The sequence below is a fragment of the Cimex lectularius genome, unplaced genomic scaffold (genome assembly GCF_000648675.2).
Source record: "Cimex lectularius strain Harlan isolate CLEC.00 unplaced genomic scaffold, Clec_2.1 scaffold80, whole genome shotgun sequence".
Lineage (NCBI taxonomy): Eukaryota > Metazoa > Arthropoda > Insecta > Hemiptera > Cimicidae > Cimex > Cimex lectularius.
This window is the reverse complement of record NW_019392709.1, coordinates 1,460,552-1,488,059: the sequence shown is the minus strand read 5'-3', so window position 1 is coordinate 1,488,059 and position 27,508 is coordinate 1,460,552. Positions and strand designations below refer to the sequence as shown.

The 27,508-nt window shown below is 35.4% G+C and overlaps 1 protein-coding gene and 1 long non-coding RNA gene across 4 annotated transcripts in view; one reads left to right on the top strand and one right to left on the bottom strand.

The window, feature by feature from the left end:
- The first annotated feature begins 7,178 nt into the window (after positions 1-7,178).
- Positions 7,179-27,508, top strand: part of LOC106665505 (sushi, von Willebrand factor type A, EGF and pentraxin domain-containing protein 1) — a 91,740-nt gene continuing 71,410 nt past the window's right edge. The window contains exon 1 of one of the 2 annotated variants that reach the window (XR_001340316.2): positions 7,179-7,395. Coding sequence is in view for 1 of the 2 variants with exons in the window: in XM_014392001.2 (XP_014247487.1) it covers positions 7,338-7,395 (58 nt within the window). In the remaining variant the exon portion in view is untranslated. The remainder of the gene's footprint in view (positions 7,396-27,508) is intronic. The other variant, XM_014392001.2, reaches the window with a different exon arrangement.
- LOC106665979 overlaps positions 10,445-27,508 on the bottom strand; it is a 90,747-nt gene continuing 73,683 nt past the window's right edge. For both annotated transcript variants that reach the window (XR_001340370.1, XR_002910166.1), the window contains one exon: positions 10,445-10,635. This is a non-coding gene — a long non-coding RNA (uncharacterized LOC106665979). The remainder of the gene's footprint in view (positions 10,636-27,508) is intronic.

Below are 27,508 nucleotides of genomic sequence, written 5' to 3'. Positions count from 1 at the left end.
GAGCAATTTTAGATTTATACACTGTTTATTTCGAATTGATTCCTGGTCGGTTAATTTTATCAAATGTTGCTATTCGACCAGGCTATTGCTATCGAGGAAAAGCATCACTGAATAGTGAATAGAAATAGAATCTTCATAAACCTTCTTTAGCAAGAAATATTCTTAATAGCACTTGCTTTTCCACCGTACATAACGTCATAAAAAGAGTTTTTCGCGAAATAATCATCATTATACTTCACTTGTCATGTTATATTATTTTGAAAAGGCTCGCCTTCTATGTTATGATACATAAATTTCCGTTGATGGGTGTGGGTTATTCACCAACATCCGCCGTCAACATTCCGATATTCGTCGCATCACAACTTCTCAACCTATAGTCCTCAGAAAAATCCTTGATGTTTCATTCTATTTGTCTAACGAAATTACCCATAAATAATTCATTTGTTTAAAATGTATTCTGCTCCAGTTAGGCACCGCAAGCTTCATAAAACCCTCCTAACCACCATAAATACTCTACTACTATGAAAGAAAACATGATTTCTACAAACTATCGTCACTTATATTCCTAGAGAACTGATTAAAGGCACTTGCAGCATATTGTACATTACATTCGACGACTTCGGACCTCCATAAATACTCAAATCTACAAAATCTCTTCCTGACGAATTTCTTCCAATTTTCCATTTCCAATCCAGTGTCAGTGACAATGGTAGTGACACTAGTCTTAATTAAAGAGTCAAAATTGAAGACTCACTGGAGTATCGAGTAGTACGAACTGAAAGGTTAAATTATAATAGGATATGTTTCATTCTCTCATGTTTATATTTTTATAATAGAGTGAGCTATTATTATAATTAACAATCTCATTTATATGCTGAAGAGGGTTGTTCTCTCATGATATCACAAAATTTTGTATCACCCAAGAAGTTGTATGTGGATTTGCTTGGCACGCTAAGGGCAGAGTGCATATAACCAATAGCACTATAGCAGTCCATCTGCGAAATGCACCCATCTTTCTCAGACATTTTTTCTGTTGCAATTTGGAGTTTGTCATAATTGGTTTTACATGTATTTTGACTAAACGGGGCAGGCGTAAGTTATAACGGATCTTATTGTCACACCAGGAGCGACACGTTCGTGGCTGGTTCTCCGCCCCCAGTGTCGTCGAGGTAAATAATGTGGGGAAAAGGCTGTACATGCCAGGTGTATGCGATACTGCACATAGGTCGGATCTGTCTCAGAATCAGAAACACGATATTTTAGAAAAAGAGCCAGTAAGCTCATAAAATATTTTTGTTTTTGTTCATTTGGTGATGGGGAATATTAACGAAAGTGCGGTGATGGTATGGGATTTTAGTACATTCAATGTATTTTTTTATTTAGTAAACGAAATAATCATGAAGTACTCCAATGGTTTTGTCACAGAAAAGGTGAGTGTGGTGTAAGTCAGCTTGGAGTCCAGCTGCATCCCTAAATATTTTTTGGATCTTTTCCATGGTATTCGAAAATTATCGACGTGTTCGTTATATGACACTGCGGGCCTCCTTTGAATAATATTACCTGAGTTTTGCTAATGTTGGGTTTATTTTCCATTTGCTGAAATATTTAAAACATTTTTAGGGCTTTTAAAAGTGATTAGTGATGGTGTCGATTCTAATGAGGACATGAAAAAAAGCCGTGTTGTCAGCGTATGGGAAACATGCAGTGTGGTACTTTAACTTGCTGACATCATTAATATATTGTTACATTAATGTTAAATATTGTGCGTAGACTCTCAACTATTGTATTAAATACAATGTTACTTTCATTTCCATTGGAAAATGTCATTTTCAACCTGATGACAATGTCAAGAGTTGATGGTAGTTTTTGGCATTACAAAAGTTTGGTACTACTTGGGGTTTTAAAAAGATGTCGAGAAACTGCGAGATACTTAAGAAGGCCGACCCTCGGCCGTACGTGCGTGACGAATTCGGGAGACGATAGATTCCCTTGTCTTCTAACATTCCAAAGGAAACAGTTAACAGCACCCAGGCTCGATCGTGAAATGCGAAAACTAGGGAGACGGCGCGGCATTAATAAACTTCAGGCTACTGCAGGAGTGAAGGCCATACGAGGACGGATGTTAAAGACAAAAAAAAAGGTCGAACGCTTATTCCCTCTGTTCAGATGGCCCAGAAAGAAGATCACCCACAAAACAGAACAAAAAACAATTACTCTACAATGAAATTTATTTCGCTTCTATTTCGCCACTTTTAAAGCTATATGCACAATAACCAAACATCAAATCCTCACCGACAAACCATGTTTATTTTTACATGACAGTACATCTTATTTCTGTTGACGAAAACATGCGATATCAATTAAATTTTTTACCCTCCACTTGCACATGAAACATTGTCCTCTTTCGACATTGCCGACCAACGGTGATAATTGGCACTGTTATGCGTTTCTAATTCATAAGACCCTTGGGAAAATGTCGATGGCATCTTTCATATATTAACCTACTTTCCAATTTAATTGTCATTCGCGTACAGACGATAATCAATCACTATTCATAAGGCGAGAAAATATTCAGCTCATTTTATCCAAATATGATTTCTCTTTGAGAGAAGCACTTTACTAATGCAGTATAGTTACAAAAAAATGTGAGAAATCAAATTTAAAATTGACTTTAGAACCTCGTTATGCTGTGCCATATTTAGAAATTATGTTTTGTATTATAACATTTATGGGATTTTAAATTCGATTTTGCTGCCTGAGGATTTATAGCTTTCCATCGGCTAATTCAAAATACCACAGACTTAAAAATCTGTTAAGCACGCCCGAAGCATACGACACTAAATGTTCTCAGCTAACTGAGGACACTCATCTCCATTTTGAAAACAACCCAGTTGAAGGCCAAAGACAAGGCGGAAAAATTGACCATCAACAGGTGGCAGAATCAATGGGCCTATACAAAATTTTTTAATACTTGAGAATAATATGAAAGCAGGTTTCATAAGTGTTGATTTTTGATTCTCCCAGTTCCTGAATGGCCATGGAAATTTTGGCCAGCATTTACACAAATTCCGCCTGACATCTGCATACTGAAGGCATATATACTATATCCATAGAAAGCCGATTAAAAACAATGTTTCCAAGGTGACCGAACACAAGAAAAAAAAAGAGGCTGGCGTTAAACAGTAGACACTTCCATTGTGTACGTAAAGTAGGAAGAACTGAAGGAAATAGTCGCCTGGAGATTTAATAAGGTGTTTGTGTTGAAGAAGGGAAACATCATCGAATTGGTTGAAGATTGTTAATATTTTAGGCCATCATTCTTTCAATTTATTGAGTATTCGCCATTATTATTTATGTGGTATTACTCGTATCCCGCCCCGAGGAATGCCGAGATTATTGTTGCTGAGTGATTGTGACCAGACTTCTACGTTTTTAGTATAGAGTGGTGATGTCTAGTGTTTATCCTGCAGTTGCAACCTGAGGGGCAAATGAGAGGGTAGCATTTTAGGATATCGACTAAGCAGAGACAGTCAGACAGATCGAGACGCGCAAACGGAAACAATTTAAAACAAAATACGCGTGAAAGACCAGGAAAAGAAGGACAAGGGCAGGCGATGATCTCAGCTATTTGTCGGCCCCTAAACTTTCCTCATTATGTATATCTAGTACAACTATCATGATACGAGCCTAACATACATATTTATGACAAGTTATGTCTACATTTTCGTTATATATTTCTAATACCTATATCCTAAGAGACTCCAAAGGTAATCGATTCCTTAAGAGTTTGTATTTACTACATTGATTCTATTTAAGCAATTATATGCACGGTAGCCTTGTTTTAGCTCCAAAGCCAGGGAATTCTAGAAAGGCGTTTTTCTAGAAGACAAAAGTTACAAGTATTAACCCGGATTCCGTCGATTTTACAGAAGCAGAATAAGGGGTTGAACTGACACTGGGTCCGTCTAAAATTTTTCAAGTTATTCACACACGTTTCCAGCTCAGTGTGTTAGTTCTTCACTGTAATAACAAAAACCAGCGAGTGTAGACGGACCCAATAAGTGATCAAGTGCCGGTTCAATGTTTGTTCACCGACACACAGTCCTAAACTTTAACTTTAAAATAAAGGGCCGTTACGTGTACATTCTTACCGCTTAATTATTTATGACATTAAACTTGGTTACAGCCTTAATTTTCGATCGTTATTTTGATATGTCTGTACAACTTCCTCGGCCAACTCGGTATAAACTGTTAGTCTGTCCTAGGATTTAACGCAGTTGAATTCCGTTAAAACTGACTTGCGGTTCAAATAAGAGTTCATTACACCAAAAGCAGACAGACGGGCTGTGGTATGAAACTGTGGGAAAATTTAAAGCTACGGCACATCAAACAATTTGTTCTCTCGCAAGCGTTGATGACTCATCTTTGGATTCTGTTCTCCCTGTGATAGTAATGTCATTTTTATAAGTCGTTACATTTTTTTACTCAATCATTTTCACTTAAGGACTATTTTAAAATAATTTATCAACAGTTAAGGATAATAAACCAGGAGAAGATTTGAAACAATCAAAATGTCATCAGACAACCCTTTTCAACCAATACTGTTATTAACTATCGTTAGTGACGTATGTATATGTTTTGAGGCTTAAGAAAATTAAATTGTGGCTTTAATTAGAGACTTAAATTGGGCTTTTGATTCCACAAATCATCAAAAATTGATGACTCGACTTCATAATTTAGTCAACTTCTTTCGAGGCATAGGTCCCGTTTCTCACACAATGCCTATACAAATTGATGGAGTTTTCAAGGGATATGTATTAAGTACTATCTTATTCCTTTCAGATATTCAGCTGTAAAAAAGTTTTGATAAGTTTTTTTGATAAAAAATATCAATATTGGAAATCATTGATCAAAGAATCAGCAGCGTTTCGCATGGTAACCAAATATTCTAATCTAGAAACAATAAAAATCAATAACGATTAGGCTAGCCAATATTGTTTGAACCTTTGCTTTCAGGCTTCAAAACTTAACCATTGTATTAAAAAACTTACACGTGTAAAAGAGCTTTATCGAACTTTTTCAGAGATCTGGTCTGTTTGTCGTACGCTCTTAGCCGCGAAGTAGCTTAGTTGTTTCATGAATACTTAAAAAAGACTACTATAAGAAGAATACTTAACTCAAGACGGTCTAACCATCAATATGATCAACAATTGATGTTCCTCTTTCATAAAGTCGGCAGACTCCGTAAAATAAATAAGATAGTTTACAAAAATTAAAGATCTTCAGCCTGACTGCATATTACCTACTTTATCCCGTTCGGGATGGACGATGTCTAAGATAATGGATTAAATACGGTAGATTCCGTTCTGACCTCCAGAAGTTCTTTTCTCCAGCTACGGACAATTTACTAATGCCAGCAAATATTCTTCTCACCTCCATTTTCCAATTAATACTTACTATCATTTTGTACGACACCCCATCATATCCTCAAAACTTTGCAGACGAAACAACGATCCTCTCAAGCAACTCATAATCTGTTGTTTCTGTTCAAAATCTCACCCTACTAGTCTTGATGTAAAATAAAATAATAAAATTTAACGCAGAAAAATGCGTGTTTAGATACAGGCGTTTTCCTGTAGCGGAACGTCCAAGGTACTCCTATTAGATAGCATCGGTTTAGGAGATTTGGAGAAATAGGACGCTATCTGTCTATAAAGATGCTCATAAACATATTTGCATAGTACGTCCAAGGGAACGTCGCGATAGGATTCGTGGAATAGTCACTTTCTTGGTGATAAGATACAGATAAGATAACTTGTTACCAATGGAAGATCACTTAGAAAAAATAGACAGTACTTACCTTTAATAAAAAAACTGGTTAAAATTGGGGAAATTATTGTTAGATTTGTATGTATAACTTTAAAAATACATCTTTCAATTAATTATTCTTTTTATGTAAGATCTTAGTTGAAATAAAAAAGCTAGTGCCATGAGCGGGATTCGAACCCACGACCTTCGGCTCAAAACGCCGCTGCTCTTACCACTTGAGCTATCGTGACTTTGATCCACTCGGACACCAACTCGCCATCTCAACCTGCGACCTTTCGAATTTTCCCAGTATTGAGCCGAAGGTCCAGGGTTCGAATCCCGCTCGTGACACTAGCTTTTTCATTTCAACCAAGACCTTACATAAAAAGAATAATTAATTGAAAGAAGTAATTTAGTCAATAGACCACTAAACATAATGGATTTAAAAATTAACTTCCTTTTCTAATTATCTTGCAATTTGAACCTAATGTGACAAATCGTTCCGTTTTGTTTTTTAAGTTTTTGTTTTCATTAACTAAACTTAATCTAGACAAACTGGGTTAAAATACCGCTATTCTAAAAGTATTGTTCAATTATTGATTGTGATTTTATTGTGCATTCGCTTAACTTTTATTTTTTTAAATGTTGAAGAAAGTCCAACTGTAAGATAAATGTAGGGAAAACAAAACAATTCTTTGATAGAAGTTTGATAGTAGCAATAAATAGTTATAACAGGAACAAAATATTGATACAGAGAAAGTAATAAAATATAATACTAATAAATTCAGGAAAATATGTTAATGAAAATTAGTTTTTACTCCAGCGGATCCTGGCGAAGTCGCAATATGTGTAGCTGAAATTCTTCCTGTGGTGCATATCGTGCAAAATTTGTTTTGGAAAACAGTCCTGAAAAATTCAAGACATAAACATTGCTTTAGAAAAGACTATCTCTTTCCATAATCCGTGGGAATTGCTGCAAGATTCTTGGTTTCGGCAGGTCTGCAGTTTCGCAGAATTTAGCAGCTTGTTCTAATTAAAAGTTTTACGTTATCATAATGAGGAAGTCACCGTTTTGACCTAAATATACATGGCAGAAGTCTACGAGTCCGGATTACGGAATCACGACCACCGGCCCGAACGGCGATCCAGATTCGGATGTGCGGATTCCACCCACGTCTGGTTAACTGTGACTGTCGATCGTCGAATGGGGTCCGCACAACCGGGGGCATTCAAATGTTTTCACTTCTCACCCCGTTCCTCTTTCTTTCTCCTGCCCCTCGTCGGATCGTCTTGTACTTCTTCACCCTTTCTTCAGTTTTCTCCATGGTGGGGATACGGGAAAGTAGTGACGTCAGTCCTTTACTGTTAACCGCCAGTCTTCCTGAAGAAAGGGACCCCACTACTTCAGTCAGTCAGCACATGTTCATCCGACAGGTGTTCCTCTAGAAGAGCAGAAGGTGATAGAACTTTTCAAAGATATAAGAACTAGGGGAAGATACGACCATTAGTGTATAAGTGCCGGGACAAATATGAAATTTTTCCTACCCCTCCTCGCAGGGATACTATCGTCCGCATTTGCAGACACCAGTGAGTAAAATTTTATCTATTTCCAAAAATAAAACCATACACAATTGACAATAAAAAACTGCATGCTTATCTACTAAACTCCAAGAAGAGTATAAAGTTTAGTACGTAGAAGTAGTAGTCTGTAAAGTAAAAGAATATAAAATTTAGTAGTCCAGTATAAAGTTGAAGTAAAGTGATTCCTATAACATAGGAGAGCTTGATGTTCAACCTATTGAATGTCGCGGACGAGGGGTCAAACCACTTAAAATATATTTTTTTAAATATTATTCTCAATTTACATTTCCATGGGCTAAGGAGGGATTCGAACGCAGAAACCTCATAACTAGTGCTCACTTTGTTAAAATATTATTTTTTGTTTTCTTCTTATTTTAAAAATTCAGATTGAGTGCGAATAATGTCGTACTCATAAAACCCGAGTATTACCAAGAGCAGTCTTGAGATTTCTTTTTTATTTGATGGCGATGCAATCGGTTTGTGACAAAGGCTATCTATATGAATATTACAAATATATAACAAGCAATAGTACCTATTAAATATAAATACAAAAACTGTTATAACTTATACAAATACGAACCTGGTAGGAGCTTGAATCATGCTCAAAGGATTATAAAACACTCTACACACAAATTACTTTACCAATACTGTGTTATTTTAAAAGCATCTATAATAACTAAACATATTTCATTTATGACTGTTATATTCAACGATGTTGACTTGTGGGATGTGCAGTCAGACGGAAAACAGCGTAGTGCTCAATTCTTTAAATTGCCAACGTTTCGAATGGTATTTCATTCTTTTTCAAGGCAACACCGGGAATATGCTTTTTTACTATATATCCGAGGACTGGCTGAATCAGGAGTTTCTGCCATAGAAAATTACCAGATACAAAGATTGCGTTTAAAAATATCAACCCTCTAAATAGGATATTCTCAAAATTAAACGGCAAAATTGACAGAGATAGAAGACCTGGCCTTGATCTATAAAATATCCTGCATGGATTGTCCTGGAATATATTATGGGGAAACATCCCAATAACTTCCCATTTCGACTCCCCGCTTTATTCCAATTGTAAGCAAATCGCGGCTTCATATAGAAACACTTTTTATTAATGACTATACTACATTAGCGGGGCTGTGTTCGATTCAAATCATTTCACTTCGAAAAAATGTATATAATTAATTGAGTAATTATATAATTAAGCATAAGCTGATAAAAAATAATTAAAAAGTTAATATTTATTATTTTGCTTAAAAGTTGTTGTGTAAACAAGTTCAAGTCCAAGGCCGATCTTGTTGATGGTCTTTATGGGTTTTTGAGGTCAACATTCACCCACGACCGAAAAAAATGAATGTAAAATTTCTAAAACGATAAAGGTTTTTTTAAAAAAGCCAAGGCTGTGCGATTTTATTATATAAACTCAAATATAATCTATTATAAAAGAGATCAAAAAACTGCCCCTGTTCCACCTTAATGTAATGCCCATTCGACGATATAGAGTGTCAAGACCAAAAATGGGTGAAAAGCTAATTCAATTTAATGAGAATGAACGTTTGCCCAAGTCACCCTCAGGCGAGTCATTTGATGCGTTTGTGGTTTAATAAAATATATATATATATATATATATATATATATATGGTTTAATAATATATAATAAAAAGATAAAACCCACCAAAATATGGAACCATCAGTGAAAGAGCAATTACAATTGAAATAAGAATATCAAAAATATTAAGTACTATGAAAGAAAACTAGAAAATATACGACAAAACAATTGTTACAAATTACAGAAAACTTAACAGGGGAACTTAATAGGACAAAATTGAGCGATGACGTGAACGAAAAGAAAAGCGAATTACGTTTATGTTTAAGACCTAGGTGGAAAAGTGGGGCTGATCGCGCTAAAATTGTAAGCACTCGGAAAAAAGGCGATAATACCAATGAATCTAGCGACAAGCCGGCAAGATAAACCAAATTACGTTCTCAGCTAATTAGAGACACTCAACTCCATTATGGAAACAGCCCTGTCAACAGCCAAAGAGAAGTCGGAAAACGGTCCTCGACAAGCGGTAGAATTGATTGATAGACGTTTAGATATATGTTTTTTTAATACGACCAAATAATTCGAGAGCAAGTGTCTTTTTATGGATAATGACGGACTTTTGGCTCTCCTAGTTCCTGAGTGACCACGTGGGCAGAATTTCCGCCTGTCAAGATAGGCAGTGGGATAAAAGTAGGGAAGTGTGTCTTATTTCACTGACCACAGTACCTATGTTTCCAATTTGACCAACCACCAAAAAAACTGAGACTGGCGATTACGAAAGAAACGTTTGAAACACACAGAGTTGTGAGCGACACAGGATCGAACAAGAAGCGCAGCAGAGGTAGAATGACGCGAGTGCGAATTGTGCTGCGATAGGTATTCGGACTATTGAACCTATAAAAAAATCCGTGGATTTTCTCTCATTAGGCTGACAAACGATAGCCCGATGAAAAATGGCAGATGCCCACGAACATTAAGAAATCGGCTCATCAGCAACACAATTGTCACACAATTCAGATGGAACTAAAAGACATTATGTGTGTTCTTGCTCTATGAAAATTATTATTATTACAACTTGTTATATAGGAAATAACAACGATTAAAAATATATATATTTCTAAAACATAAAATACACATTTGAACCTTCATTACACGAAGATTCCTCCGCCAGTATAGTTATCACATATATCAATCAACTAAATAAACTTTTAAAATGATCAAATTCAACTTATAATATTGTAAAAATAGATTTTACAAAAAATTTGCAACAAAGAATTATATAAAAGATTTTTCTCGTTTCTTGAGTACACATGCACACATGTGGGAAGTTAGCGCACAGTTACGCCGGTTGAAGTTCAATTATGGAACGTAACCATTGCACAATAAGTTTAATTAAGACGGTTTAAATGTTGTAGTCTGAAACGTTTTGAAACACTAACATTTTTATCTTTTTCAATTATTAAAATTTAACTTTCTTTGATGTTTGGAAATCTTGACGGTTTTTATTCGGCGAGGCACGTGTTCGCTGATTGATATCGAAACTAGGAAGGGAAAATCAATCGGAGTCGATCAAATTGGAGCTTCGGAACCCCGAGTAACGGATCTTCAGACGACCCAGTTCTTATACGACTTAGAAGAACAATTACGTGCATAGAGAGGAAGTCGGGGTGTCACGCTGGCTGCTCACTCCTTCGTAGGCCCTAGAAAACACAAAAACTGTTCAATTATTTAGAAAAAATACAAGTTTTCATTTATAATTTATTCAGTGCTTAAGGATGATTTTTTTTATTTCGAGAACGTCTCTAAATAAATCAATCGGACTATAAACACTAGACAAAATTTAAATAGTGAAATAATTTGGTTAGAAAATTATATTACAGAAAATTGAATTATATATTTTTTTAATAAATAAACCATGTACTTGAAAATGGCGCAGAATACCCTATATTTAAATTCCTTAAAAAAAAAATTATTTGAAGTTACAAGAACAAGTTCACTGGTTGACACCTGCATCTAAGCGTTGTAAACAGATAATTTAACATAACTTATATGAAAGCTTATATACTTATTCAAGCTCGCCTACAGTGGTCATCAAAAAATAAACCATTAAACCAATAATAATATAAGATAATAAAGCCCCAACTGGCCCCGCTTGCGCTAAAGAAATTTTCAAATATAAGCGTTTCGGCATTCTGCGCCATTTTCAAGTACATGGTTTATATATTTAAAAAAATTACATTATTTCAGAATTTTCTGTAATATAATTTTCTGGAATGAAAATTAAAACATTTTACAGAAATTAACAATGCACTTGAAAATGACACAGGATGGACAAAAATCGTATATTTGAAAATTTCAAAAAGGCCTTAAGAAAAATTAAAAAAAGAAGGAAAAGAATATTAAACATATTAAAGAAAATTATAATTTGGGCAGACTTCATAAATTCTTTAACAAGTCTTATCTTTAGGGCATTAAAATGTGATATTTGAATGATTATAATGATTCAATGAATATATAATAAATAGAACAAAGGACTTGAATTTTAAAAGTACACATTGTATAGCACTTAAAATTGTGTACGACGGTGTAGTTTCAACTAATCCGAACACTTTTCGATAGATGGAGAGGAAATTTTTTAGTTTGGAAAATTTAAGTATTTTACAGTTAAATTTAAACTTTATTGACTTTGACTCCACCAAACTACCGATTTTTTCCTTCACTCTCTTCCAAAATTGTCAGGCCTGCGTGCCCCGATGTGTCTGTCAGGCGCGACTCCTCGACATATTCAGCGATGGGTTTAAAAAAAATTATTATTACAGATTGAAGATGGCGAGAAGCCGAACGTACCGACAAGCCAAAACTGCAACGATGGCAGATCCAAGATATTCCTAAACGGCTTAACTAAACCACCACTCTTGTCCTGCGTCAAAAATTTATATTTGGTTTTAACGTACACGTTTCCTTATTCCGGTGTGTCTAATAGAGTTGTGGTACTGCTCTATTTCAATAATTTAAGTTATTTGGCTAATCCGAATTTTTAAGAATCGCAAAAGGGTTCGGTTCAATTAAGTTTGAACTAGTGACACAACAAAACAATTTGAATGTCACCATAAAAAATAGACTTGTTTGATAATTTGGAATTTTTAAAATATTTCAAGTTCTTAAAGTTTTTAATGTAGAGATTCTTTTGAAAAATGGTTCAGGCGCTTTTTCAATTCACTTTCAATTTGGCAGTTTTGTTCGGTGGTAAGGCGACGGTCAGCAGTTGCGAGGATGTCATGGCGAAATGCCGTTTCTGTCCTGGATTCGTCTTTCTCCAGGGATCCCGTCAAGTGACGACGGCCGTTCTTCTGTTTCCGGCCGTTTGATTTTTCCTCGATTGACGTTTCTGGGAATGAAGAAGAACTTCCATTCGACGGCGCTGCTTAACGGGAAAAAGATCTTGGAAAAGATCGTCCTTACGGTGCAAGAAGAATGGGTAGAAAGTAAAATGATACTCGGCTCGATCCGCAACTGTGAAATACAACTGGAAATAACAATCTGAATAGATTTCCGGTTAAGCTAGCATTAAACATAAAATAAACCTTTATTTTTGGACGAAACTTTCATACTTTCACCACAGACAATTATGCAAAGAAAATGAGTGTAATGAAAGTAATATACATTAATGTTAACGGTTATACCAATCGCTAAGTTGTTTCATTAAATTGTCTTTCTCATCAACTAAATTGTCTTATCACATTTACCTTAATTAAGTTGTTAACTATTATGGACTATAGTCATCTATATCATCCGAGCATAAATAAAACGTTAATCAATCTCTCTCTCTTTTAAGGCAACGAAATCTGTCTAATCTGGAGATTAGTAAATTAAAGTCCAATCTAGGTTTTATCGAAGGTAGAAAAATCAGAGGAAATGGTATTAAAAAAAGATGCTTGTAAACAAAGGCCGATGTGGAACAGCGTCTCGCTCCAGATAGAATCATCTACCATCTTCCTAGCCTCATTTCTGCCTCGCGTTAACATAGGAAAATAGTTTTAAAAAATAAGTAAAAATTACACGCCTCCGTCATTATTACTTTTTAGGTATAATTAACATACCAATCCTAATAACCTTTTGGAACGATACTGTACGAAGAAAAACGTCTTCGAGCCCAATTGAATTTTACGACTTTCTAGTTGAGGCACTTTTCCATTACAGTCATTGACTCATTTCGGGGACTTTTTAGTAAATAATTCCAGTTTAAGGAGTAAGTTTTAATTGTGCGCCAGTCGAACTGAGAGCTAGGCTGTTTCCGATCATTTTTTCAAATCATCACAATCATCATGTCCGGAAGGTGCATATCTTATTTTCGACAATGTGTATGCCATATTTAGTGCTGATTGTTTTTTTTAAATTTTATAAGTTCTGAATCTATCTTTTCGTCAAAAAATTAAAGTATGCTGGTACAGGTCTGAGACTGCGGATTTGCAGTAGGCCGAAGAGAAGTGGTGGTCATGGATTTATTAAGACCAGTCTATTTATTTGATTTTCTTCTATGATGTGGTAGCAAAGTTTTAAGTACATACTTTTTATTTTTGGACCTTTTTCTTGAAGTGTTTCAACAATAGTTTTTACGTACGACGTTTAAGCATCCTGTGCCATTCTCAAGTACATACAAGTATATTTTATTAGATTTTTTGTTTTTCTTCAGTGAAAATATGATTAAGTTTTTGAAAATCATTATCTTTAAGGAAGATAGTGGAAAGTCAAATAAAAGAAAAATAGAACTAATTTAGAAACGGTTCACTGATTCTTCTTTGTTTCGACAACTGTTTATTAATTAGTTGGTGACTTAATGAAGATACTGAAAAAGCCAAAATTTATTATAACACGTAAACCTCCTCTAGTTCTTGAGCCGGAAAAAATCCTCGAAAGTCATATTTCGTTGTAAGTTTTATATGTTTATTTATTTTGCAAGCTACATTGCGCATCTACTTTTATTTTAATTGCTACTGATCTTTTCTTGTGTCTTCTGGCAATGGTTTCTCGAGCAAAATCTGCAAGCTTTTAAGACCAGTGCCTCCTCCTTTTGTAAGAGCAGTTTGATTAACCTGCTCTCTCTCTTCTCAAAAATATTTGAGACGATCCTTCTAAAACGGTTGATCCCTGTGTGTAATCCTTTCAGCCTTCTCTCAGACCACCTACTTAGTTTTCGCTCTCAACATTCCAAAACCCAGCAAGTGCTTCGTGTTGCAGACCTTATCTTCATCCTTAGAGCGAAAAGAATACTGTGTGAAACTTCCTTCCGAATACCTTACACCTCCGCTTCTATCTCACTGGACGATTCTTCCGAGTTAGCCAGGGATTTCGAATATTCCCCTCTGGGAGCGGGAGTACCACATGGCCTGTACCTCTGACATCTCGACTATATCCTGTACACTCCTTGTATCCTTTGCAGACGAGACTGCCGTGCTTTCCTCTGATCCCCATCCTGCAATTGGCTCGGAGGAGCACCAGACACCCGGCCGAATGGAGGAAACTTTGAAGGATAAATATTAATGAAAACAAATGCATCCATGTTACATTTACCCTCAGAAGCAAAACACAATATTCTTCAAAGACATTCCTAACCCTAAAACCGACTGTATTCGCTACCTTGGGTTCTATCTTGACACACATTTAACCTGGAACTTACACATACAAACAAAAGGACGGGAACTGAACAGACGCTTAGGACTTTTCTATAAACTACTTGTACAGAAATCTGACATGTCGACAAAAAAACAAACTCACACTCGATAAAACATTACAGAAACCGATTTGAGCTTTTGCACTAGAACAGTGATAACAACGAATTCAGTCCTTCCAATCCAAATTCCTCAGAATATAGTCAACGCTCACTTTATGTATCCAATACCACCCTTCACAACGACCTCAAAATACCTTTGATAAATAACTTAATCCTCACCAAATTTTCCAAGTATCTCCTCCTTAGTGCAAAGTCGTGAGAACAAAAATTCTTGCTAATTCCCAAAGACATAGTGAATTGTAAATATATATGATATCCCATAAAATTACGAAATTTATAAATGTACAGATGGTAATAAATATTAAAAGAAAGAACAGTATGCAACTAAACGATAGTGTTCTATTCGTTGCACTGACCTTCAAATTGGAACCGCATAGCATCTTAAGCACAGTCTGCAGAGTTAATGCTATTTAGGCTACCTCCATGCAACCTGTTGAATTTTTTGACAATAAGTGGTATACTTAATAACACAAGAAGGAAGGATCATTGGATATGGTGCGGTAGCTTCTTATAATCTTAATTACTAATATTCTATGTACCCTAATCAATTTTTATCTGAAACTCTAAAATGTCATAATAGGTACAACTGCACAATCGTGTTAATTTCAGGGTTTTGCAGACGAAAACGACTACAAATGGAATTATTAATTAATATGTCATTAACTTTAGGTTCATATTGTGTTTAAGAACCGGAAAGATTCGGAAGCAGACGGTATATGATGTGGGAAAAAATCTATTGAACGGATTACTATAACAAATTATGCGTGTGAATAAACGGAGCGAGAAAAGTTAATTTTCTTCCTTACCGTTAGGAACTCCGCATCTCATTAAATTATTACTATTAGTATTTTTTTTTAATTAAAGGTATTTTAACAATAAACATAATTCAATTAATTAATCTTTATGCAAGGTATTGATTGAGGTAAAAAAGTCAGCGTCACGAGCGGGATTCGAACCCCGACCTTCGGCTAAATACGTCGCTGCTCTACCACTTGATCTATCAGTTCGATCCACTAGGACACTAACTTCCCATCTCAGCCCAACCTTTCGAATTTTCCCTCCTTTTTGCCATTTTTCATTGTCACGATAGCTCAAGTGGTAGAGCAGCGGCGTATTTAGCCGAAGGTCGTGGGTTCGAATCCCGTTCGTGACGCTGACTTTTATCTCAACCAATACCTTGCATAAAGATTAATTAATTGAAAGATGTTATTTGGTCAGTCGGACCACGAAACTAAATTTGTTTGAAAGTGAACTGAACTGGCTGACATCGCAAGTCACGATTCCAGAGAGATGAAAGGTGCTCTGTTATTAAATTTTGTAATAAGCGACTTAATAATGGCATCTGTTGAAGTGTTTAGGTCAATGATTTTGTTGCAACTGCCGACAAAAAAAATTTTTACTTTTTGTACGACAGTATAAACGTAAACAATTAACGGTGTAATAAGAAAAATTAAATAGACTGTCCACCACTACCCATATGGACCGTATGAATTTTTATTAATAAAGTACCCGGTTACAATTATTGACCAACTACAGTCTAAGACCTCAATACAGTTTATACGAGTACAAAAATTAAAGCTTAGACTTTTAAACGAGATGTTCCACATTTTTTTCTATTGTAAACAAAACTCAAACTATTTTAAACAAAAGTTAGACTTGGGCACATTTAATTCGGTTGGAAGGAAGTGAACGCCGGCCGGCATTAAACCGTTTTCGATTCTTCGCGACACGACTAGAAATGCTTGACATCGCAAGTCACGATTCCAGAGAGATGAAAGGTGCTTTGTTATTAAATTCTGTAACACGCGACTTAATGGGTTTTGGCCAAGCGCGGCGTATTTTAGTACTCGTCGTCGCTCCACTTTTGCAATTCATTCCACGGTGTGACCCGGACCGGTGAAATTACCTGAGAGGCCCTAAATAAGTTTATAGATAAAGAAAAAAAATGACCAAGTCATTAAAGGCAAAGATTTGGCAATGTTTGTTCGCGAGATCTATAACGTGCCGGGCGTCATTCGGTTCCTCGTACGAAGTAGAACTTTCGCTTTTTTGGCATATTACGAAATGCGTTATTCTCGTAGAATTAGTATTAGTGGTAGTTTGAATACTGTAATTCTCTTTCAGGGCAGCTCGTCCTACATTTATTTTTTATCGTAGTCGAGTTCAACGCACTTCCCTAAACTTGTGTTAGATAAATGCCCTAAGTGGACGGCTGATCACCCAACCGACCACTTTCAGTCTATAATATTGTATATATAATAAGAATCGGCAAGGTAAGGGATTAAGGGTAGCTTGAAAAAAAATCCCTAACCATCCGAAGTTTTGCATAACACATAATAAACGACCAGTTTTATACAAGAAATGTAAAAAAGCTTTTACCAGAGTGACACAAACCTAATTCAATGCATAAATTTATCACTTAGATCAAATTGGAAAATAATTTGTGAGAAGATGAAACCGTCCAAAACACTGGCAAGTGCCAGAAGGAATCTTGTCAGCATAAAATAACCATTATTCAAAATATTAAGACAATTGAATCCAAATGTAATCTTTTAATTATGGCAGGTTTTACTTAAATAAACTAAGGATGGAGTTTTAATTGAGAATAGTATAAAAAAAAGAATTGTAATGTGGTTTGACCACTCGTTCACCAAACCCAACGTATAGTTGGACGTTAAGCCTTCCTTTATCACAGGATTTACTTTAGGTATTTTTATTTAATTACTTTCGGAAATTTTTGACAAAATTAAAATCACCTGGACTATGTGGTTTGAAGTCTTCGGGCCCAGCAAGATTAAAGAACGTTGAGTACTTATCCATTTGTGGGCATAATGACACTACTGAAGGCATCATGTCATTGTAATGTTTTTGTCCTATACACTTTTATTTATTTAATAGTCCATTTTATTACAATAGTTTAAAACACAAAGAACATTAAAAACATGAAAAACATTGAAATATTAAACATTGACAATAATAAAAATAATAACGAACAGTATAATTTAGATCCTAATATTTGAATATAAAAATAATATTTGGAATTTGACTAGTAAATAAAAAATTGTTATTAAGATAAATTAATTACACATACGTACATACACAACAATAATCAACTAGCACATCAGGTATAACATACACATATACATGATGTTCGTTTACTCGTGTTACAAACTTCGCCAGTAGATTCTACATTCAAAATGGAACCAAAAAGTCCTAATTAACTATGGTGCGAATCTCAGCAGTTTCGGAGTTATCCCGCTTTTTCTGATTTTTTAAGATTTCACGACCTTGCTTCAAATAAACAATGATAACTCCAAAAATAAAAGGTTTTTGGACGAATCCGTTGATACCCTTGAAAACTACGTTAAATTTCCAATAAGATGTGATCAATATTAAACTTATAAACGTTCGTGGAATAATAATATCGAGAACTAAAAATTTTTTTTTTTCAAAATTGAAAAACTTACTATGGTGATTCTAAACTACTATTTCCAAACCTAGAAACCAGCAAATTTCAGAAAATGTACTCCATTTAATATCCTTTTTAGTGGCATAATATATTTTTTAATTACTTTTTTCCAAGATTAGGAAATTGATGGAAGAAAAGAAAAAATCGTGGCTAACAGATGGTAAAAAAAGTTTAATAACTTTTCATTCAAAATTACCTTACGTTTTTTTTTAAATTTTCCACCTAACCAATCCTTCAACCACGGTTTTTCTTTTCCTTCATCAATTTCTTCATCTTTGAAAAAAGTAATTAAAAAAGCTATTACACCACCAAAAAGGATATTAAATGGAGTACCTTTTCTGAAATTTGGTCTCTAGGTTTGGAAATAGTAGTTTAGAATCACCATAGTAAGTTTTTCAATTTTGAAAAAAAATTTTTTTTTTAGTCCTCGATATTAAAACGCTTATTCCATGAACGTTTACAAGTGTAATATTGATCACATCTTATTGGCAATTTAACGTAGTTTTCAATGGTATCAACGGATTTGCCCAAAACCTTTTAGTTTTGGAATTATCATTGTTTATTTGAAGCAAGGCCGTGAAATCTTAAAAAATCAGGAAAAGTGGAATAACTCCGAAACTGCTGAGATTCGGACCGTAGTTAATCAGCACTTTTTGGTTTCTTTTTGAATGTTCAATCTATTGGCAAAGTTTGTAAAACGAGTAGCCGAACACCCTGTATAAATCCGCACAAATAAGCATACTAGATGCACTAATTGACCGTTGTTGTACAAGTTCTTCTCACATTCTTCTTCAACCTGGCTTTAGACAAATTGTCAATATTTATATTGTTGAGTCATTTACCAGATCCATCATCTTTTTTTGGGAGAAGTGTGAAAATTGATGGTGGAATATTGTTTTATGGGACGTGAAAATTGAGGTATGGTAGCAATTCTAGGGAGTAAATATTATAAAAAGACTGTGGATAAATATGTCGGACATATTTTTCATTGCATGGAGGACATGTATTAAAAGAACTTGATGTTTTTACTTAACTTTTTTAAACTTTTAATTATTGTAAGCAACGTCTATTTTTACTATGCAGAATAATATACAAAATCAATGTAAAATGTAAAAATCAAAACCACAAAATGCAACTGATCGCCCGTTATTGTTTCGAAAATTTACCCCTGCTTTCTTGATTATAATAATAGTTTGGATGATGACCATCGTAACATACACTGCTACACAGATGGATCACTTATCAAAGGTAGAGGGAGTGGTGCAGGAATCTACATATCAAAATTAGGAATCAGCATCTCCTCCCCTCTTGGCAATAACACCTCCGTTTTTCAGGCGGAAATCTGGGCCATTAATGTGTGTTGGAAAACACTTATGTCAGGCTAGTCTTAGGTCATTACAAAAATATTTGTCAACCTCTAGACTGGTGGAGGAAACTATAGATCTTATCTATGGGATCTCTTCCAGGTTTGAGAACAAGGTAACTATTATTTGGATACCAGCACATAAAGGACACTAAGGCAATGAAAGGCGGATGGCCTAGCCAAAGAAGGTTCTAATACTGCATTTGTCGGGCCACAACCGGTATTACCTCACTCTATGAGCACAGCGAAAGAGAGTATTAATAACTGGGGCATGAAACAATTCCTTAGGGAGTGGAATTTATCCCCCGGACACAGGAAATCGAAGAGTTTGTTAAGGCGATCAAACCAGCAGAATCGAAATGGCTTTTCTCTATCTCAAGGAAGGGAATTAGGAGGCTGATAGGTATCCTGATAGGCCACTGCCCACTGAGAAGACACCTCTTCATAATGGGTATCCTACCAGATCCCTTTTGCCGTTTTTGCGAAATAAAAGAAGAAACGGGAAGGCACTACCTCGCAGTGTGATAGGTACGCTAGGTCTAGATTTGAAATCTTTGAAGGAGAGGACATTACCAAATCATTCCCCGAGATTAAATGGTCCAAAATCTTGGGGTTTGTGAACAGGTCCAAGAGATTTATGCAGGACACATGAACCGACCAAGTCCCGGACCTTTTAGGGATGGGGTACGAGTCTACCCAGGCATAAGTAAAGTTTAAAATTCGATTTTACGTCTGCGGGCTATTTCTGAGAAAGTTTCAAAAGTTAATCACTTAGTATATGTTATCAGTGAAATATTTATGCTTAAGACTGAAATGAAATGGAAAACGATTTAAGCGTTGAAAGATTCGGCAGATTTATTAGCGGCAGCCGAAAGAATTCAATTTAGTTGACCAGCCAAGTGGTAAAAGTTTAAAAGAAATTACTTTACTCCGTTGAGACCTACTGAGACCTGACTGCTAACCGAGCCGGGCGAAATGGTAAAGAAAGCGAGTCGTCGACGAAAGATGGTGCGAACGGGATGCCGAGCAGAAAGTACGAAAATCCGAGCGGAACGGAGATCCGTCGGTTTTTGCGGTGTCCTCCTTCGCACTTTTGTGGAAGCCTTCCTAGAAAGCGACCTTTCATCCGGATGCCTCTTGGTGAACTTGTCGTTACACCAACTGAATGTCCAACTCACAGAACGTCTGCACTAATCTTTAGCCCCTGTTTAAAAATAAAGGGACCGTTAAAAAGCCCATTTATGTTCCAAGCACGGTGAACAATTACTTAGCGAGCGGACTTTGAATTTCTAAAAGACGACCCATTACAATGACTTGTAGGTTCTAATACCAACAATTAAGACATTTCTGTAACACTAGTCAACTAAATGGTCGAGAACGTCATAAGCCTTATTTAATTTTTTGTGTGTGTATTTAAACATCTTAAAATAAACTATCTAACACAGTTCGAGTTTCCAAAGTTAGAGTTAGTTATACGGTCAAAGTATACCAATAGAAACAATCTACTGGTATACTTTGAAATACACAAGATGATATTGCAAAGTCTGAAGGTGTTGAGACTCTCTGGACGAATGACGAACGCCTGAGGCGGGAGAATGAAGAGAACAAAAAGAGCAGGGAGAAGAGAGCGATGTGGACGAAAATTAAGGGTGCTAATGCAGAGTCAGCTGTAGGCAGTTTCTTTAATTCTTAACTCAGGACGCAACAAGGTACTGGGTCAAAAGGATTCTGCCCCGATATAGATATATTAAAAGCTCAATTCCATGCAATTGAGACGTGTACTCCATTCAGTCATAAAACACAAGAATAGCAAGTCATTCAGCCAAGCAACATCAAAACACTGAACTCGAGCATCATCTCAAGTAAAACAGTCAAAACTTTAACTAAAGAACAGATTGTTAATACGCAAGACTCCGACACATCTGGGCCTACGGAATAAAATTGTTGACTCAACTAAACTCTCCAATTCAAAAATAATTAAGTCACTGGAGTCAAAAATTTTCCGTAAAATCATCGAAGTTCCTTAACACGTCTCGACGCTTAACCTACACACCGACCTTCAAATTCCTTTTGTCAAAGGACTGATCCTTTCCCCTTACAGATGTTCCCATCTTTCCTCAACTAAGTTGGATCAGACTGAGGATCTTTAACGTCCGGACTAGGGAGCTTCTCCTAGGATAGCACCGGGAATACTTTACATGCATGGGCTTGTCACATTCCTCGGCTAGCGATGTGGTACAATGCTAGCCAAGTTCAGTTCTTAAAAGAGCAAAACCATACATGTACCTTAAAAAGGTAGTTTTGTGGTTTCTGCACAGCGTTTTGGTCACTACCCCCAGAGAGAGAGAGAGAGAAGACACTTTATCTCTAGTCGGCCGGTACCCTCTGTCTATGTTACAAGTTCCTTGCAAATAACGACCACGTGTGCAACCTCATTTAGTAGATTCGCTTGGGTACTCTACTCCCGTGGTTCAGACTTGTTTTTAAGGTGGGATTGATCACCCACCCGGGAGTTCATACGAACATCCTACTGATGCACCCGTTCCTGAGGGGTACGGGTTAAGTAACCTAGGAAGCCCTTGCCAAAGCAGAGGGGGGAGGGGAAGGAAAGGGTAAGGAAGGATAGGGAAGGTAATAAGGAATTTTGCCCCCATCATTGGTTACCCCTAGGCACAGGAGCTGATGGTAGGGCCTAGGCCCATAGGGAATGTTACTGTATGGGATGTCTTTCCCGTTGCTCAAAATTCCGTAAATCCATAAGTATACACACTACCCACTTGTCCAACAAATATTCTCCCTACAAAATCCCGCCGGGTCGCCCCGCCATCTAAATAGATACAGCGGACCAAGGACCTACTTAATAACAACTAGGTTAGGACGCATTGGGTGACTTGCGTTTTCCAGCCTTCACGCCATTTTATTTATTTTTATTGCATATGTATGAATATGCGTGTATGAATGTATTCATATGATTTTTGTACTAATGTTAAATTTTGTCAATGAAATTTAATATATATTCATTTGTTTGTTGCATCTCTAGATGAAGGTGCAAATTTCGTACAAATACAAAAAATAAAAACAATAAATAACGCTCTGAATTGCAAGACCAAATTAAACATGATGGACCTTAGGAATTCATGCCACCAGATAACCTACTAGAATAGGCAATAGAGGATAATGTGAAAGCGAGAAACCAGTAAGAATATCATCTAAACGAAAAACAACCGTACGGAGGAAAATCGTAGTAGGTTACTTTCCAGTATACTGCAGACTCAATGCTGATTCTTCAATGGGGCGGAAGAAACCCAACACACTTAATGACAGACCTGTATAGTAGAAAGTGTTTTGGGATCTACAACCGGGTCAATTTATCAAATTCTTCGACGAATTGAGACTACGGTGTACTAAGCACACAACAGGTGTTACAATAGCTCTGAACGCTATGTAACCACATACTACTTTTGTTCGTTGCGTATCGCCATCGCGTTTCAAGTAACGGATACAGCCTACGTAGTAAAATATGCAATGTTGAGACGCAACAGGGTAGATAGGCGGACAGGAGATTTTTCTTCGTCAAATCAAACATGATATAGATAAGGGCGAGTCACACTGGACTACGTTGACTACCATCGTTGCGTGGTTCACTCATTCCCTGTTTACTCGTCATTTACAAGTCTGTTTTTAAAAATGGATTAGGATCAGGAGACCATTCTTTTATTAATGGAAAATTAATTTAAAAAAAGGAGATATTATGGAACCAGAAAAGCCCACAGTCTTTCAAAAGAAGTAAAAAAACAAAACGCATTTAAGGAACTTACAAAAGAAATGAGAAAACCGGCCCTAAGAGTGGAAGAAAGTGAAATATTTGTTTACAAGAGCAAAGGTATTGGAAAATTGTAATGGAGAACTCTGATTCCGGTGTATCTTGTAAACCCATTCGTTATATTCGTTGCATGATACGGGAAGAACTGTGCGTTGTATCTGAACAAATGTTACGCGACGGCCATACGCAAATGCCAGGGGCAACAAAGGGGGTTTTTAAAGGGCGCGATATAACACTATGATACCCTATAAGTTTTTTAAATTTTTATTTTATTTTTATCTAAGGTTTTTGGTTGACATGAAAAATTAGTCAATTCGAACCCATGACCTCGCCGCTTCTCTAACCACTTGAGCTATCGTGACTTCCGATCCCCTCGGACACCAACTCCTCATCTCTACAACCATTCGAATTGTTCCCCTTTTTGCCATATTTCCAAGTCAAGGGTTGGAATCCAGCTCGTGACACTAATTTTCATCTCAACCAAAAACCTTAGATAAATTTAATAGCCTAGCTAAATAGCCGCTGCTCTACCGCTTGAGATACCGTGAAATCACCTTTCGAATTTTCCCAGTATTGAGCCGAGGGTCGTGGGTTCGAATCTCGCTCGTGACACTGACTTTTTTATTTCAACCAATACCTTACATAAAGATTAATTAATTGAAACAAGTTATTTGGTCAATCAGACCACGAACTCTAATATATTCTTCTATAAAAAGAATAATTAATTGGAATACTTTAACGGTTAATTATGACCGCTAAGGCAAATATGGATTAATTTTTATTTTATGATGTGAACTACTGGTCATCACAAGAAATTTAATAAATAACTTGTTAGCCCGTAAATTCAATAATACGACGTTCACGATAAAATTGATAAAGTTAAATGTTTTCATGATGCGTGGGATTATCGTCGAGGGCGTTTATCAACTGTTTTTGCATATTCGACAACCCGAATAAATTCTCCAATGAAATCCTTGCATTTCGTCGAAAGCCTAGTTGGTTAAAGATACACAAACGGTTTGAACATTCCTAGTCCATTAAAACATTGCTAAGTCTGAATTAATACCCTCGCGGTTAGGGCGTCCAACTCGTTTGTCACGCTAGAGGTTGGAGGTTCGAATCTAGGCTTAGGCTATGTAATTCTAATTGAAAATGATATGAAAAAAGTACTGTAAAGTGACTTGACCATTTGTCCGCGACACCTTCCGGCTAGTTGAACGTTAAGCCTTTCCGTATCGCAGAAATTACTTTACATTTAATTAAATAAATTCTTTAAGTTATTATAAAAGTTTTCCGTACTCTTTGCGAATGGTGGTCTGCACCTTTTTCAAAACATTTTTATTCATTTATCTTATTTTTTTATATAAGTGAACTGTTTAGCAGTGATTCAACATGAATCGATCAAGTATTTTGATAATTTATCAAACTGTTGGTTTTTCGTCTCTGATCCATTAAGTCGCAATCCTCACCTCATTGCTTCATAATTTATCAAAATTAACCACTTTTTTTCCAAAAAATTCTGAAATGTATCGGTTTCTCATCCCATTTTAAGTTTTATAGTTAAGAAAAGACATCGAGGTATCGTTCAACTTAATGCATATTCCGTTCCACTTTTTTAAAGATTTACAGTAATAATTACAAGTTACATCCTCGATGTAATTAGCGCTTACGTGCTACGAATTGCTCGTTATGTGTTTACCACCTGATATCCAGCTCGAAAACAATAACTACAGAAAGTAGGAAGGTTTGATAAGATTGGATAATCATATCTGCACCGTGACATGATAATTTCGATCGCGCAACCCCAACCTAATTGATGTGATCCAGGATGAAAAAATTATGCAACTCAAAGAATGTCCGGGCGGGAAATAATTTTGCTTTTATTCTTTTAAAATATTAAAAATATAAACTCAAATCCACTTGTGCCAATGTACATACAGATTTTAAAGCCCAACTGTTCTTTGATATTGCCAAGCAGGATGTAGCAAGAAAAATATTATTTCAATGCTCTAGTTATTTTATACTACGCTTAAAGAAAAAATTGTGCTGTTTTTAAAGATAAATTTAAACATAATAGAAGGCAGCCAAAAGTATTGGGTTGTCCGGAAAATAATGCAGGATTTTGGTATTAAACAAAAAAAAGAAACTAGTTACTTTAAAGCAATGTTCTTTAATCAAAATAATTTCCNAATGAGTAATCCTGTAAACGTAAACAGAATATTTTATATAGATTTTTTTTAATGAAAACTTAAAATCCTGCATTATTTTCCGGACAACCCAATAGTATTCAGTTAACATCAACATACACCCTTGGTTCTTCTGGTAGGTAAAGAAAATTAATAAATAATTAATTTTTAACTTACAAGGGAAGACTAAGGACGCGGGATAGCAAATTTTAATTAGTCCTTTTTTGGCGATTCTACTAAAAATATTGGTGCCCGAGCGTTCTTGCCAATGGGTCCGTGCAGCCTAGAAATTTGTTAACTATGGTTTTCTTACTTTGCTTTCATGTATTTCAAGGTTATTATATATCAATATATTTGCTTTTTTACCTCGGATAAGGAAATAATATGCAGGGAAAATAATATAAAAAGAAAATTCGACATTCACAAAAGGTGCAAAAATCAAAATACGCTTCCAGTTAAGTATAATATTTTTTGTTTGTAAAACAATTTTGATTTGTTTTAAGGAATATTTAAAACATTTAATAGGGAATTTTCATGCCTATCAAAAAATGTACATTTTTGGGATGGATTAGTAAGTCGGGGGAAATGTTTTTCTTTTTGATTTCTGGCGTTCGTAACTCATCTGGATTTTGTACAAATTAAGTATTATTGGTAAAAGTTGGAACGCTGAATATTTATGTTTTTGGATTATATCATGTTGATTTTTGATATTATTGTAAGTGAGAAATATCAGGTCGAAATCATCAAAAACCCCTCGAACATTTTTTTTTCTTACCGCTTCTGACTATTTACGGAGATAAAATTGATGATATAACGCCTAATTTGTAGGCTCTTTCCAGTGGAATCATTTCAATTGACAATTGTTGTGATTTTCTTTAAAAAAAATAAAAAAATTTTTAGGAAGGAATATTTTTTGATTTTCATATAAATTTGTATACAGTGTTTTTTTGGTGTGCGCAAAACGAATATCAAATTTGTTTCTCACTAAAAAAAATATTTTGACCTAATTGGCTACGTCGCTAGGTCACAAATTTATGTATTTCATTATCTCCGATCCTAAAAGACTACTTTACATAAAGCATTTTTTTCGTTTTGAAACTGTTTATATATCTACATTTTTTCTTATCCTAGGTAAAAAAACAACAACAAATAGAATGAAATAACAACAAAGGCAGAAAATATATTTAAACTTTTGTAAATTACTTATTATTTTCTTTCTAAGTTCCCAGTGCCCATTGCCAAAGTACGATCGAAAACGTGTCTAACATTTTTCGATAACTTATGATTTTTCCTTCTTGAAGGTGGGATAATAGGTCATCTAAAAAAAAAACCACAACCAGTTTTTATCCACAACGTTTAGGATTTATTTTAATCCTTCCTCAGGTGAGTTAACGCAATGGTTAAAAGAGTGGCCGTCAGTCATTAATATTTTATAACAGTTTATTTTAAAAAAGAGCCAGTGTGGTACATACTTAAGTCCTTCAGACTCCGAAAAAAGTTTTAATTATTATTAATTATTATTATATACTTTAATATTAAAACGTTTGTTCGGAGTCTGAAGGACTTAAGTATGTATCACACTGGCTCTTTTTAAAAAAAACTGTTATAAAATATTAATGACTGACGACCACTGTTTTAACCATTGCGTTAACTCATCTGAGGAAGGATTAAAATAAATCCGAAACGTTGTGGATAAAAACTGGTTGTGGTTTTTTTGAGATGACCTATTATCCCACTTTCAAGAAGGAAAAATCATGAGTTAAACTGTTGAGGTCGAAATATAAGAAAACATCGTTACTCTAATTTTACGATAACCGAAGAAAGTTCTCTTAAATCGTTTATCACTTTCTCACTGTGTAATATAAAATTAAGAAGCGGTTTAATTGGTCGTCGAGAATGATATTTTCCTTGTCTTTCTGCCAATTGACGATTGATGTTTTT